General features: G+C 41.5%; 1 protein-coding gene across 1 annotated transcript; it reads right to left on the reverse strand.

Annotated features, from left to right (window-relative positions):
* Positions 1–8,923: 8,923 nt before the first annotated feature.
* LOC131997403 (uncharacterized) lies at positions 8,924–14,248 on the reverse strand. The gene is made up of 2 exons (XM_059368383.1): positions 10,078–14,248; positions 8,924–9,486 (listed from the first exon to the last, which is right to left on the reverse strand). Exons 1-2 carry the CDS (start codon positions 14,246–14,248, stop codon positions 8,924–8,926), a joined length of 4,734 nt encoding a protein of 1,577 aa, XP_059224366.1.
* Positions 14,249–14,562: the final 314 nt, after the last annotated feature.

A 14,562-nucleotide genomic window follows, 5' to 3' on the forward strand; every position in this document is an offset into this window, starting at 1 on the left:
ATTTGAGCCCCATATTGCTATAGTCGTAAATTTTTCCCCCCCAAATACTTGATCCCATATTTAGATATCAGATTCGAATTCTTCACTCAAATACCTTTATTTAAGCCCCATATTCCCATGATCAGTAAGTAGGTCCTGTTGGGAGGGTGTTTTGGGAAAGGGGTGGACCCCCGAAACATGGTCCCACATTTGGATATCAGATTCTTATTCTACTCGCAAATACTTTTAATTTGAGTCCCATATTGCCATGGTCGGTAAATATGTCCGATTTAGAGGTGTTTTGGGGGATTGGGGTGGTCCCCCTAGCACTTGGTTTTTAGGGTACTATATGAGAGCACACAAAATTTGGCTTAAATCCCACCACCCATCTCCGAGATCTGGCGTTTCTGAAAATTAGGGTAAGGGGGAGGGTCCGCCCCCCCCTTCAGATATCAAAAAATGTAGTAGCCTATTTTCACCACGGGGTCATTATGCACTACCTGGGAATATTTCAAGAAAATCGGTTCAAACCTACAAAGAAACACAAATTGATTTTTATATAAAAGATGGAAAAAAATTATGAACAGTATAACAATATAAATCCCATCTGAATCTAAAGCCCATATGATCTTTTTTGGTCTATGAAATCGCTCGGAGGGATTTGGGTCTTTTAAGTTTGGATGCTAGATGTACTCCATTCTTAAAAGTCTTTATTTGAACCCGATATTCTCATAATGTCCGATTTAGGAGTGTTTTCGGGGGTGAGGTGGTCCCCCAGACTTTTGGCCCTGAAAAAATATCAGCATCGTGCTTTATTCTCAAATATCATTTATTTGAACCCCATATTGCCATTGATTTTGCGGGGAGTTTACAGGATGAGGTGTCCCCCACAAACATGGCCCCAAGATTGGTTATCAAATTCGTTTTCTAATCTCAAATACTTACTTTATTTTAATTGGCTATGACAGAACATTTGTTCCTCTAGCCGAACGTAGACTAACGTTCCAAGCGCCTCGATCTTCTGCGCTCATTCGAAAATCTCTGACACCAAGTTTTGAGGTGTTACCTACCCACAACTTGATCTTTCCATCGGGCTTTTGGTCTTCCTGGTTTGCGTGTACCACCGTGTTTGCCTTCAAAAGACTTCTTTGCTGAAGCTTCTTCATCCATTCTGACAACATGACGTTGTATTTTGATGTGTGTAACTATGATATCATCGTCATACAGCTCATTTCATACGTCACCTATATTCTCCATTAACGCAAACTGGCCCATATATTTTACGAAGAATCTTTCTCTCAAATACTCCAAGCACTGCCTCACCTGCTTTCACAAGTTCCCATGCTTCAGAACCATATAACAGCACGGGTAGTATCAGTGTCTTGCAAAGTGTAGTCTTCGTCTGTCGAGAGGTGGCTTTGTTTCTAAACTGCTTACTTAGTCCAAAGTAGCATCTGTTTGCCAGTATTGTTCTTCGCTTTATCTCAAAACTGGTGTCATTTGTTTCGGTTACGGCGGTGCCGAGGTAGATACAGTTGCTGACTCTCTCAAAGTTGTGATTCCCTACTGTCTCCATTTCTTTATCTGCTCGGTTGTACAAGGCGTTTTTGGGAGTTGAAACCATCCATTTCGTCTTATCTCCATTTACTGCCAGACCCATTTTCACAGACTCTCTTTCGATTCTTTCAAAGGCTGCAGTTACTATTTCCGGTGACCGACCTATGATGTCGATGTCGTCGGCATAGGCGAGTAGCATGTGTTCTCTTGTGATTAGTGTGTCATATCTATTCACATCTGCATCTCGTATGATCTTTTCCAGCAGGATATTAAAGAGATCACACCATAGGCTGTCTCCTTGTCTGAAACCTCGTATGGTATTAAGTGGTCCGGAGAGATTTTTTCCTATTGTTACTGAGGAACGGGTATCAGCAAGTGTCATCCTGCAGAGTCTTATTAATTTTGCAGGAATAACAAACTCAGACATGGCTTGAAATATTTTTGAACATAAAAGGGTATCCAAATCGGGATTGTAGTCAACAAAGAGATGGTAGGTGTTGAATTGTCCTTCTCGGGTCTTTTCCAGGATTTGGCGCAGTGTGAATTTCTGGTCCAGGGTGGATTTACCAGGTATAAAGCCGCAGTGATAAGGCCCAGTTATCTCATTGAGTTTAGGTTTCAATCTTTCACACAGTATGCTCGAGAGTATCTTGAATGCGATGGGGAGGAGACTTATTCTTCTGTAGTTGGCACATTCCGTCTTGTCTCCTTTCTTGTGTGCGGGACATAGTATGCTGAGGTTCCAGTCATCGGGTAAGCGTTGCATTCGTCGCATAAGCTGATGCATACGCCTTATCAGCGTGTCGCCTCCGGCCTTAAATAGTTCAGCGGGTAACCCGTCGGTTCCTGCTGTCTTGTTTTTCTTCAGTCGGGTCGCTGCTACTTGGACCTTATTCTGACTAGAAGGTAAACATTCTATACCATCATCATTGATTGGTTCTGCGGTATCCTCTTCGCCGCCAACAACGGACAATAGCAGTTGGGTAAAATGTTCTTTCCATATTCTCAGCATGTTATCTGTGTTAGTTACCATATTTCCTTCTTTGTCTCTGCAGGAGGATGTGCCTGCACCAAAGCCATGGGTTTGATGTTTAATTCTTTGGTAGAATTTCCGGACTTCATTCTGACACACTCACGTCTTTCCATTTCCTTTTTCTTTCTGCGGTATAGACGTTTCTCCTCTCTTCTTTTTCTGCCGATACCGTTGCTACTGACTGCAGGGTTGCTCTTTGTGTCGCATTCTTGGCTTCAGTAGCATCTCTACACCCCTGGTCGTACCATGGGTTTAGTGGAGGAGGTTTCCGATATCCAAGTACAGAATTTGAGGCATTTTCCATGGAGAGGGCAATAGTTTGCCACTGCGCCATTATATCATCGGAACAAGGAGTGCTTTCATCAAGCAGTTGGGTCAGTTGAGTGGAGTATGCCGCTGCCGCTGTTGTGTTTGCAGTTTTTCAATGTCCAACTTCCGTGCAGTGTTAGATCGTTTTTTTCTTGCCATGTTCAAACCGGTGCGAACCTTTGCTGCAATAAGGTAATGATCTGAATTTATATTCGCTCCACGGATCGATCGTACATCTAACACACTGGATGAATGCCTTCCATCTACGACAAAGTGATCAAAATTGGTTTCTTTTGTTTAGATCGGGTGAAAGCCATCTGGCTTTGTGAATATTTTTATGTTGAAATCTGGTGCTACTTCTTCTTTTGTTTAGATCGGGTGACAGCCATGAGGCTTTGTGGATATTTTTATGTTGAAATCTGGTGCTACTAACTACCATGTTTTTTGCTGCGATGAGATCAATCAGCCTCATTCTATTATTGGACGTTTTCTCGTGGAGGCTAAACTTTCCGACCAGAAATGTCTTCCTTTCCTATCTTCGCGTTTAAATCTTCCAGAACGGTTTTATTATCAAGGACGGGGCAGCGGTTATATTCATTCTCTCTCTAGGCGCTCGTAGAAGATATCCTTGATCTGCTCGACCTTGTCCTCCGTCGGGTCATGGGCACAAATAATGCTGATGTTGAAGAATTTGGCTTTTATGCGAATTGTGGCTAGCCACTCATCCACCGGAGTAAAGCTGGACACAAAGTGTTTCAGTCTCCGAATAACCACAAATCCACAGCAAAATTCATGCCGTGAGCATGGTGAGCAAATACCTCCTATTGTATTTAGGGGCGTCTCCTAGACACTTAATCCCAAATTTGTGGTCTACTCCCAAATAACTTTCATTTGAGCCCCATATTCCCATAGTCGCCAAACATGACCGGTTTGGGGGGTGTATTCGGGTATGGGGCGGCGCCCATTCAGTGACTTGTCCCTACAATGGTTAGCAAATACGTCCTATTTGGGTGGTGTGATCGGGGTGGGATGCCCCCATAGACGCTTTTTTCGAATATTGATATCAAATTCGTGCATTACTCCCAAAATCCTTTCATTTGAGCCCCATATTGCTATGACCGCAAATTTGTCCTCTTTGGGGGTGTTTTTGCCGAGGGGCGGCCCCCAAACACTTGGTCCCACATTTGGATATCAGATTCGTATTCTACTCCCAATACCATTTATTTGAGTCCCATATTGCCATGTTCGGTAAATATGTCCGTTATAGGGGTGTTTTGGGGGTTGGGTTGGTCCCCCACACACTGAAAGGAAGTAACAAGGAGGTCAGTATAGCTTTTGATATCAGAACGGGACACATAGGACTACAAGCTCACTTATGCAAAATCGGTGCGGCAAGTGCAAGATTATTGTATTGTTGTTGTTGTCTTTTGTCTGTATGGTTCTGCTGAATATCTAGATCCAGAGAAGTTTGGGTCTCAGTCGAATAGGTTTGGTTGGGCAGTTAAACAGGTGATGTGTGTTGTATGGTCCCAGGTCACAATCGGCATGCACATACCGCATGTTGGCATCGATTCTAGCTTTGTAGGGGTTGAGGCGGCTGCATCTGCCCGAAACGCGCAATTTAGCCAGAAGTACTCCGATTTGAGGGGGAAGGTCAATTTCTTCAGATGCAATGAATGGCGGTCCTTCTTCAAGGACCACACTCACCCGGTAGCTGTTCACTGCATTTGCTACAGTGTCTGCATGAATGTGTCCAGACCCGCCAAAACGCCTTATACACCCGAGCAGATAAAGAAAATGGAGAAAGATGGGAACCACAACTTTGGGATAGTCAGTGAATCGGACCATATTACGATATAGCTGCTATGGGTGCATAAACAATGCATTTTTCACCGTATTATGACGAATGGTGGTGCGTATCTAAAGTTCGGCCCAGCCGAACTTAATGCCTTTTTACTTGTTATATGTTGTAATGGGAATGATGGAAGCAGTATGCAATTTGCCCATGAGCATTTCATAAAGGAATAGTGCTTTTGCATATATCAGTGTGTGCTGTCCGTTTTAACTTAAAGCTCAATGATAAGGGATTTCCTATTTATAGCCGAGTTCGAATGTCGTGCCGCAGTGCGAAACCTCTTTGGGGAGAAGTTTTTACATGGCATAGTACCTGACAAATGTCAACAGCATAAGGAGGGAATAACCACCGCTGAAAATTTTTGATTATGTTTTTTGCTATCCTCTGAGCTATGGTGGCGTCCAGAATTAGTACACCCACAAACATGCGGCCACCTTAGCGCAGAGGTTAGCATGTCCGCCAATGACGCTGAACGCCTGAGTTCGAATCCTTGTGAGAACATCATGAAAAATTTCAGCGGTGGTTATCCCTTTCTAACGCTGGCGATATTTTGGAGGTACTGTACCATTTGGTATAGCAGCCATGTAAAAACTACTCCAAAAAGAGGTGTTGGTTCTGCCAAGTATCATGTAGACATTATGGGTCTAATGGCGTTTTTGAGGGGTGGCGTGACCCCCTATACTTCGATCTGATTTTGTATGCCAGATTCGAAATCTACTCCCGAATACCTATCATTTGAGCCCCATATTGAAATGGGACCCATATTGATAAGGGACCTCATTTTTATAGCCGATAGAGTCCGAATGGCGTCCCGCAGTGCGACACCTATTTGGGGCAATTTTTTTAAATGACCATGCATGGCATTGTACCTCGCAAATGTCCCCAATATTAAGGGGGGATAAACACCGCTTTGTCCGATGGTCTCGCCAGGATTCGAACGCGTTCAGCGTCATAGTCTACAATGGCACGAATTCGATATCTGCATTCAGGGCAAAGTGTCCCCACCCTAGAAAGATATTGGAGAGTTAAAGAAGGCGCAGCGGAGCGGGCCCGTTTCGTTTAGTTAAGTATATATATTCTTGATCGTCATAACATTTAAAGTCGATGTAGCCATGTCCGTCCATCTGTCCATCCATCAGTTCGTTTGTCAGTCGAAAGCACGCTATCCTTCGAAAAAGTAAAGCTAGTCGCTTGAAATTTTGCACAACTACTTCTTATTAGTGTAGGCCGTTTAGGATTGTAAATGGGCCATATTGGTTCATGTTTTAATATAGCTGCCATATAAACCGATCTTGACTTCTTGAGTCACTAGAGGGCGTAATTCTTAAAGAAATTTTGCATGAAGTATTTTGTTATGACTTCTAACAACTTTGCTAAGTATGGTTCAAATCGGCCCATAACCTGATATAGCTGCCATATAAACCCATCTTGGATCTTGACTTTTTGAGCCACTAGAGGGCACAATTCTTATCAGATTTGGCAGAAATTTTGCACAAAATGTTTTGCTATAACTTCTAACAACTTTGCTAAGTATAGTTCAAATCGGTCCATAACCTGATAAAGCTGTTACACAAACCGTTCTGGGATTTTGATTTTTTGAGCCTTTAGAGGGCGATTATCCGATTTTGCAGAAATATTTTACAACTGGTTCTCCCATGCTTACTTTTAAATTTCCCCGAATTATTTATTGAAATAAAAAAAAAATTATCAGTGTCCATTACCAAGTTTCTAACAGAACTTGTCTTGTCTTTAAACATTTGGCCGGAAGGGACCTGTGGTGTTTGCCACAACACAGTTATGCTGTTTACCCAACTACATAACCCCTGAGGATTATTTAACCAATGTTTGCTCATCCAACGTTTCTTGGATGTCTTTAACACAGCAGTGCCAGACTTTCCATGAAGGTCATTGTGTCGAAGTTCCACCTTTTGGCTGCCACAAAAGCCAACATCCAGGATAGGGAGGGCATGAAGATGTGTGAATCATCACATCAACCAAATAGACCATTTCTGTTGGATGCCGCCAATAGCTACGTGAGGCATGCATGCATCTGTGCGGCCTTGAAATTCTCCAAAGAATATCCGAATTTATAGAAATCTTTCATTTACCCGTTTTTATCATGCGCGCTCACTGTATCCCACAAGTATCTCTTCAAAGGTATCATATGGGATTTATGTGCGTGCTTTTGCCTTCTCTAGGTGAAACAGGTTCGCAGGCTACTTTTTTTGTTTGAAACTCCCCCCCTCCCGTCCCCGCTGCCTTACCCTTTGCAGCTTTAGGAAATCGAATTGGAAATGTTTATTTAGAATTTTTCACGATAGGCAAATGGAATCCACCAAATCCAATGGCCCACTAACATGTACACATGGGCACGTTTGTTTGTCTGCGGCGTGCTTTGCCTATGGATGCCCCATGATGGGATGCCAAGGCATGGTATGCAAAGATTAATGCGAGTTATTCTTCAAGGATAAACAAGATATTGAAAATCCATTTAATAAAAACATATACCCCAGATGCATATTTGAGATATGAGCTCGGCCTTTTCTTTTCTGCATTAATAATTTTAATGTTCAAATGATGTCTGAGCATATACATACAAGAATGTTGAATGATTTCGACATCCAGCCAAAAGCCAGGCTAGATGGCTATGTTGTTTGGTTACTTTTGTTTATAAACGAATTTGCTCATCATATGCAGCTCATTGAATTTTCACATGATTTTTGATTTGCCTATTGTTTGCGTGTAGGTTGAATGTACCTTGGTTGTCTTTAGAATTATGAACTGGAAAACATCAAACAAGACTTAAGACACCTTTCCTTTTGGACGAATGTTTCCTCAGAAAAAATAGATAGAAATTGGAAAAAGGAAGGTTTGGTTATGTATGGATAACCCCAGGTTGAAGATAAAAACTCTTACCGATGTGGTTCGTTTCGTTGGTAAATTCAAAGTGGGAGTTTATTTTAATAATGGCTTATCATCTAACATATGATTTTGTATGTTGGCTAACTTAACGAAAGCAAAAGAAGTTACCTGTCAACTTATAGTTAGTAAACTTAGAGGTAAGAAAGAAATAATTGGGCAAAATTGTAATAGATTATATCATTGGCATAAACATTCCGGGCCCCTTGATGGGTACCATCGAAATAAATTGAAAAAAGAACTTGTCTAATGTAATATGTTAAGATACAATTCAAGAATAATTCTGAAATTCTATTTTGAAATACAAATAGATAATAAAATCAAAAAAAAAAAAAAAAATATTATACTTAGCGTAAAAGATATTGTTTTAATCTTAAGGCGAGCAAATTCCAGAAACCAGCCATCCTAGAATTGAATTCTGAGCCATCGGTATCCCTTCATGATTCGGCATAACACCCCCAAGGATTATTTTGGGGTAGACATCTGAGCCCAAAACCATAGAAATTGGTGCGCTTTCATAAAATGCGGGGTCTGCAAGAATAAGATTTATAAATTTGTCCTTGAAAGTTGAAGGTAATGAATGTGATGGGGTTTTCATTGACATTCGATTGTCAACTCGAAAATTTGCTGAAAATCGAGCTTTAGGATCAGAGTTAGCTCGAATGGTTAGTTGGCACATTAAAGTATCTTCGACATGAATGGTTTTGATGCCAATTTTAGTGAGAGTAGATTTTATTACGCGGCTGACTGCACATCCTGTGTCAATTAGAGCTCGAACTTGGTATAGGCGTCGATCGTGTACTATCTTAACCAGAGCAGTGGGAAGTACGGTAATTGTTTGTGGTGGCAAAGCGCTTGAAGTCACAACGCGTACTGCTTCCGATTCCCGTTTTATTGACTCTTGATGCAGTAGAGTGTGATGTGATCGTCTGCAAATGTGGCATCCTGTATTTGAGAAACATCCAGACTGAGAGTGCTTATGGGCCAAGCAATTGATACAATACTTATATTTTTCCACAACTTGTTTTCTTTGATTGGCACCCATTGAGAGAAATTTCCTACAGATTCTTAGTGGATGAAATTTTTTGCAGATTCGACACTGAAAGGGTCGTTGTTTTTGACGGCTGACTCGGTTAGGAGTGCTAGAACGGTTTTGAACAATTCTAGGCATTCTGAAAATAAAGGTTTCTTAAAATATGGAAATATTGCCAAAGATAATGATATTGAAAAGGAATCGTATATGATATGGTAAGGAAAGGAGTCGGAAGGAACTATTGGGTGGGAAGTAGAACGAGTTTTGTAATTGGACGAGTAATCACACCCTTTGATGTGTAAACGGAGGCTACTCGTACACGCTTATCTTTTCCTGGATGAACATGAGTAACTCGACCAATTCGCCATTCGTTTGGTGGAAGATTTTCGTCGCGGATAACGACAATGGAATCAATTTCTACGTTCTTTTCTGGATTTTTCCATTTGTTCCTCTTATGGAGCTCCTTTAAATACTCGGATTTCCAACGTTGGCAAAAATGTTGCTGAAGGACCTTGACACGTTGCCAACGATTAACCACAGACTCAGGATGAGTGTCGTAATTAGGCTCTGGAGGAGCCAAAATTGGTCCTCCTATGAGAAAATGTCCTGGTGTGAGCGGATTTAAGTCAGTGAAATCCTCTGACATTGTGGAAATAGGCCTCGAATTAAGACAAGCTTCTATTTTTGTCAGAAGAGTACAAAATTCTTCGAAGGTGTAGGTGAAACCGCCAGAAATTTTCTTCAAATGGGTCTTAAAACTTTTCACCCCGGCTTCCCATAGGCCACCCATATGGGGTGCGCCTGGGGGAATGAAATGCCACGAGAGGTTTTGGTGGATAAATTGGGACACAATATTGGATTTAGATGCTGCAACGAAGTCCCTAGCGATATCTCTTGAGGCACCAACGAAATTAGTTCCGTTGTCGGAATATATATTAAGAGGACAGCCACGCCTGGAGACAAATCGGTGAAAAGCTGCGAGGAACACTGGGGTGGATAAAGAGGACGTAGGTTCCAGGTGAATTGCTTTGGTCGCAAGACACACAAAAACGCAAACGTACCCTTTGGAAATTTTGGAACCACGACCTGAAAAGCTCTTAACGTCGAACGGACCTGCAAAGTCAACGCCTGTGTTATGGAATGGGCGCTTTAAGGTTGTTCGTGTTGGGGGAAGAGCTGCCATGAGCTGTGTTTGAATTTTCTTCTTATGTAAAACACACACCTTACACTGGTGGATTATAGTTTTGATGAGGTTTTTTAATTTAGGAATCCAAAATTGCATTCGAATGAGGTTAAGTACTTGCTGGTTACCACCATGAATGCTAAGAATATGAGTGAATTGGACTAAAAGGCGACTAAGATGGCAGTTATAGGGGAGAATTATTGGATAACGTTCATCGTAGCTAAGGGATGGCGAATACGCGAGTCGACCAAACGCGCGAATAACTCCATTCTCATCCAGAAATGGATTTAAGTTAAGAATGTTAGAAGACTTTGGGACAGCTTTCTTTAGTCGTAAAGCTTCAACCACCTCTGGAAATCCTTCCGCTTGAGCTAGAACTATTAATCTATTTCTAACTGCCTTTACTTCTGTAACCTTTAACTCGACAGAATCGAATGTGACTGAATCGCGGTGCTTTGGATGAGTCTTGTGAAAGAATCGGAATATATAACAAATGACTCGAATAGCCCGATGAAAAGAAGAAAAGCGACCTATAATTTCGTGATTATCGGAGTTGGTAGCAAGATGTACTCGTAGGGCTTTCTGTTCCAATTCAGTATCGTCTATGATATCGTCTGATATAGGCCAACTGTTTCGAGATTCGGACAGCCACTTAGGTCCGCACCACCAGAGATTATTTTCAATTAAATCTTTGGGATAAACTCCGCGGCTAGCTAAGTCCGCTGGATTGAATAGGGTATCAACATGGAACCAATTGTCAATTCCTACCTTGCTGCTTATGGTGGATACGCGGTTTGCAACAAAAGTTTTCCAGTTGCATGCGGGCTTTCGCAGCCAAGCCAAAACAATAGTTGAATCAGTCCATTTGAATATTTCATAACTTGGAAGATTCATTGAAGGAATTACTGACTCGACAACTTCTGCGAGCAAGGTAGCCCCAAGGAGTTCAAGTTTAGGAATGGAAAGGCATTTGACTGGTGCTACCCTGGATTTGGATGTTAGCAAATTTACAGAAACATGTCTGCTTTCATCCTCCACACGGGAGTAAATGACTGCTGCATATGCATTTTCCGATGCATCGCAAAATGCGTGAAATTGGATACGAAATGAGGGTGCGTAGGAAATCCAACGTGGGATTTGGATTGAGTTGATAGTTGAGAAGTCATCTAGAAGATTTTTCCAATCTTGGAAACATTTGGAAGTAATTTTCTCATCCCAATCAACCTTGGATAACCACACATGTCGCATAAGAATTTTCGCTAGGACGACTATGGGTGCTAGCCATCCAGCTGGATCGAAAATCTTAGATATTTCGGAAAGCACCTCTCTTTTCGTGTAACTCTCCTTACATGGCGTTGCCTGAATTACGAATAAGAACTTATCTAACATGGCATTCCACCGCACACCTAAAGTCTTGGTTAGGCTGCTGTCATCGAAAAGAAGGAAATCTTCCTTCAAGATGTGCTCTTTGGGTAAGGACTGGAGAATCTCCTTAGAATTGGATGCCCATTTTCTAAGTGGAAAACATGCGGAATTAAGGGCTGAGATCAATTGATCTTTAGCCTTTAAAGCCAATTGGAGATCGTGGCAACCAGTTAAAACATCGTCCACGTACATGTCGTCTCGAATAATGTGGCTTGCCAAAGGATAAAAACTGCTGCAGTCTTCTGCGAGCTGCATTAGAGTTCTAATAGCCAAATATGGAGCTGCATTTACACCAAAGGTTACGGTTTGCAGTTCGAAATCTTGAATCTGTTCCTTTGGCTTTGTTCGAAACAGAATTCTCTGGAAACAAGAATGATCTTTATTAATCCTTATTTGCCGATACATCTTTTCGATGTCGGCACTGAAAACATAGCGATAGAGACGCCAGCGCAAAAGAAGAAGAGTCAAGTCATTCTGAAGTACTGGGCCTGGATAGAGAATGTCATTAAGTGATGTTCCCGAGGATGTTGGACATGAGGCATTGAAGACCACTCTGACTTTGGTAGTGGTTCTATCGGGTTTTATCACCGCATGGTGGGGGAGGTAATAGTGCCTTGGAAACTCTTCCTCCACAGGAATAGGAACCTTGGCCATATGGCCTAGGTCTAAATATTCCTGGATGACAGAATCATATTCGTCTTTTAACGACATGTTTTTGGATAGTCGAGACTCATTTCTCAAGAATTGAGCACTAGCTATGGACCTGGATCGTCCTATCTGTGGAGAGTTATATGAAAAGGATTCCTTGAACGGCAGAGACACTATATATCTCCCATCAGAGTCACGTTTGGTTGTTTCCGAATATAATTTCTCGCAAAATGAATCGGATTCGGAGAGTAGAGGCTTTTGCGGAACTTCCTCCACCTCCCAAAAACGCTTTAGCTGTTTTTCTAAATTCGTTTCTGAAAAGTAGGAAACTATAGTAGAATAGGATGATACTTTAGGATTATTCCGGATAGGTCCTGTAATTATCCATCCGAATATTGTCTCTTGAGCGACAAGAGAGCCGCAAATGTTTCGACGAACATTGTCCAAAAGAATATTATTGAATATGTCCGCGCCAATAAGCAGATCGATTCGGCTACTTTCAAGAAACTTTGGATCAGCAAGCCGAATGTTCGGAAATTCTACAAGAACCGAAGGATTAATGGAACTTGTTGGAAGATCTCCTGAAAGTTGCGGCACGACCAAAGCTGTTACATTGACATGCAAGTCGGAGTCAAAACGAGGGCTTATAGAAAATGTTGCCATTTTTCTGGATTTTGCTGACGTGACACCATTGAGACCCGCAATGTCGGCCTCGATTGGTTGGAAAGGCAGTTTGAGGATATTGAAGACACGTTCAGATATGAACGTTCCTTGTGAACCTGAGTCTATCAGGGCTCTCACAAAATATTTCAGTCCGAGATGACTGATTTCAACCAGCGCAGTGCCGAGAAGAACATTTTGAGAATGTGCAGCGAAACATGATTGGATGTTACTTGCAGAGGACGAAAAAGGCGGGAAAGATACCTGTTCGAGGCTTGCGTGATGAACGGAAGATTGGGGGATTGTGGACTGTATCTGTTGGAGTTCAGAATTTTGAATTTGGGAGTGACTTGAGGCAGGATTCGTATCGTGAACAGGCTTAACGTCACGATGCAGGAGAGTATTATGCCTCTTTCCACACGAGTAGCAGTTGTGAGGACTTTTGCAGTCCTTTACGCTATGGGCTTTTGCGAAACAATTGAGACATAAATTCAATCTTCGGATACAAGATTGTCTATCATCTATTTTCATGTTAAGAAACTTAGGGCATTTGCGGATTGTATGAGGCTCATTTGCACATAAATTGCATGGTGGATTTGAAGTGGGGGGAGAAACCTTCGCATGGTTGCTATTAATTTTCTTATTCAAGGGCGTTGCCTGTTTCTTACAGCTTGAATTCGTCTTATCTGCATTGAAGGGACCGTTTATTTCACAAATTGTCTCCAACGTCTGGTATCTGCTTGACAAGAACGAATCTAAATCTGTCCATTTTGAAATATCTTTCTTGTTTTTAATGGATTGCTCCCACAGAGAAAGAGTAACACGAGGAAGTTTCGTAGAGCAGACAAAAACAAAAATTGCGTCCCAGCTTGAGACGTCAATATCATATAATTTCAAGGACGAAATGCAGGAGTTGATGTCGCGTTGAAGGCATTTAATATCTTCACTTGACTCCGTAGTAATCGTGGACAAATTAAATAGAATTCGAAGCTGACTATGGACTAACATTCTTTTGTTTTCGAATCTATCTTTAAGATTCGACCATGCGATGTCAAAGCCGTTGTTTGTCAGGGGACATTTTTTGACAATGTCATGTGCCTCTCCCTCTGTCTTCTTCCTCAAATGAAACAATTTTTGAACCTTGGAAAGACTGGAGTTATTCACGTATATGGCAGAGAACATGTCTCGAAACGAAGGCCAGGATTGGTAATCTCCACGGAAAGATTCCGTATCGCAAGCTGGAAGGTGAAAATTAGAAGGCTGGACGGATGCTTGCTGAGTGGGAGTTACATTTGTTCGTCTATGAATATGGGCACTAAGTTTTGAAACAATTCTGACGTAGGTTTCATAAGAAGCGTGAAATCTTGCATTTATGCTGTCTAGGTCAGAGCCTTCGCTATCAGAATCTGATTCAGGGGAGTTATTCCCATCATCATTGGCTTCTCCGGATGGCTTTTTGCTCTGACTGTCGAAATGATCGATACATTTGTCATAAAGGCTTTTGACAGTTGCCCAAATTGATTTAAGCTCATCGCGGTGTATCTCTAGAGCGAAAATAGATGATTCGGAAATATTTGCCTCAGTTAATCCCTGTTCGAAATTAACTAGCTTATCATTAGCCCGGATGAATCGTTCTAAGGAGCTCATGATGAATGTTGGAATTTAAGAGAATTAATTGAATGAGAAACCACGAGAAGAAAAGACTTAAATATCGTTAAGCTGTAGATATATAAGGCAAATTCCTAATATATGAAATCAGGCTTCGAAATAGGCTTCTTCGAATTTCTAATGGGAAAGAAGCTATTTGTACAACGTGATTGAAATGGGTGTGGAATTCCTGATTATCTTGTGTTTCCCTTTCTTTGCAAAATGAAAAACAGGAAACAAATTTAGGTAAAAGAAAAATACGAATGAAAAAAAAACCTAATTATTTTTTGGAAAAGCGTTTTGTGAAAAAAATG

Source organism: Stomoxys calcitrans, chromosome 1 (genome assembly GCF_963082655.1).
Source record: "Stomoxys calcitrans chromosome 1, idStoCalc2.1, whole genome shotgun sequence".
NCBI classification, from domain to species: domain Eukaryota; kingdom Metazoa; phylum Arthropoda; class Insecta; order Diptera; family Muscidae; genus Stomoxys; species Stomoxys calcitrans.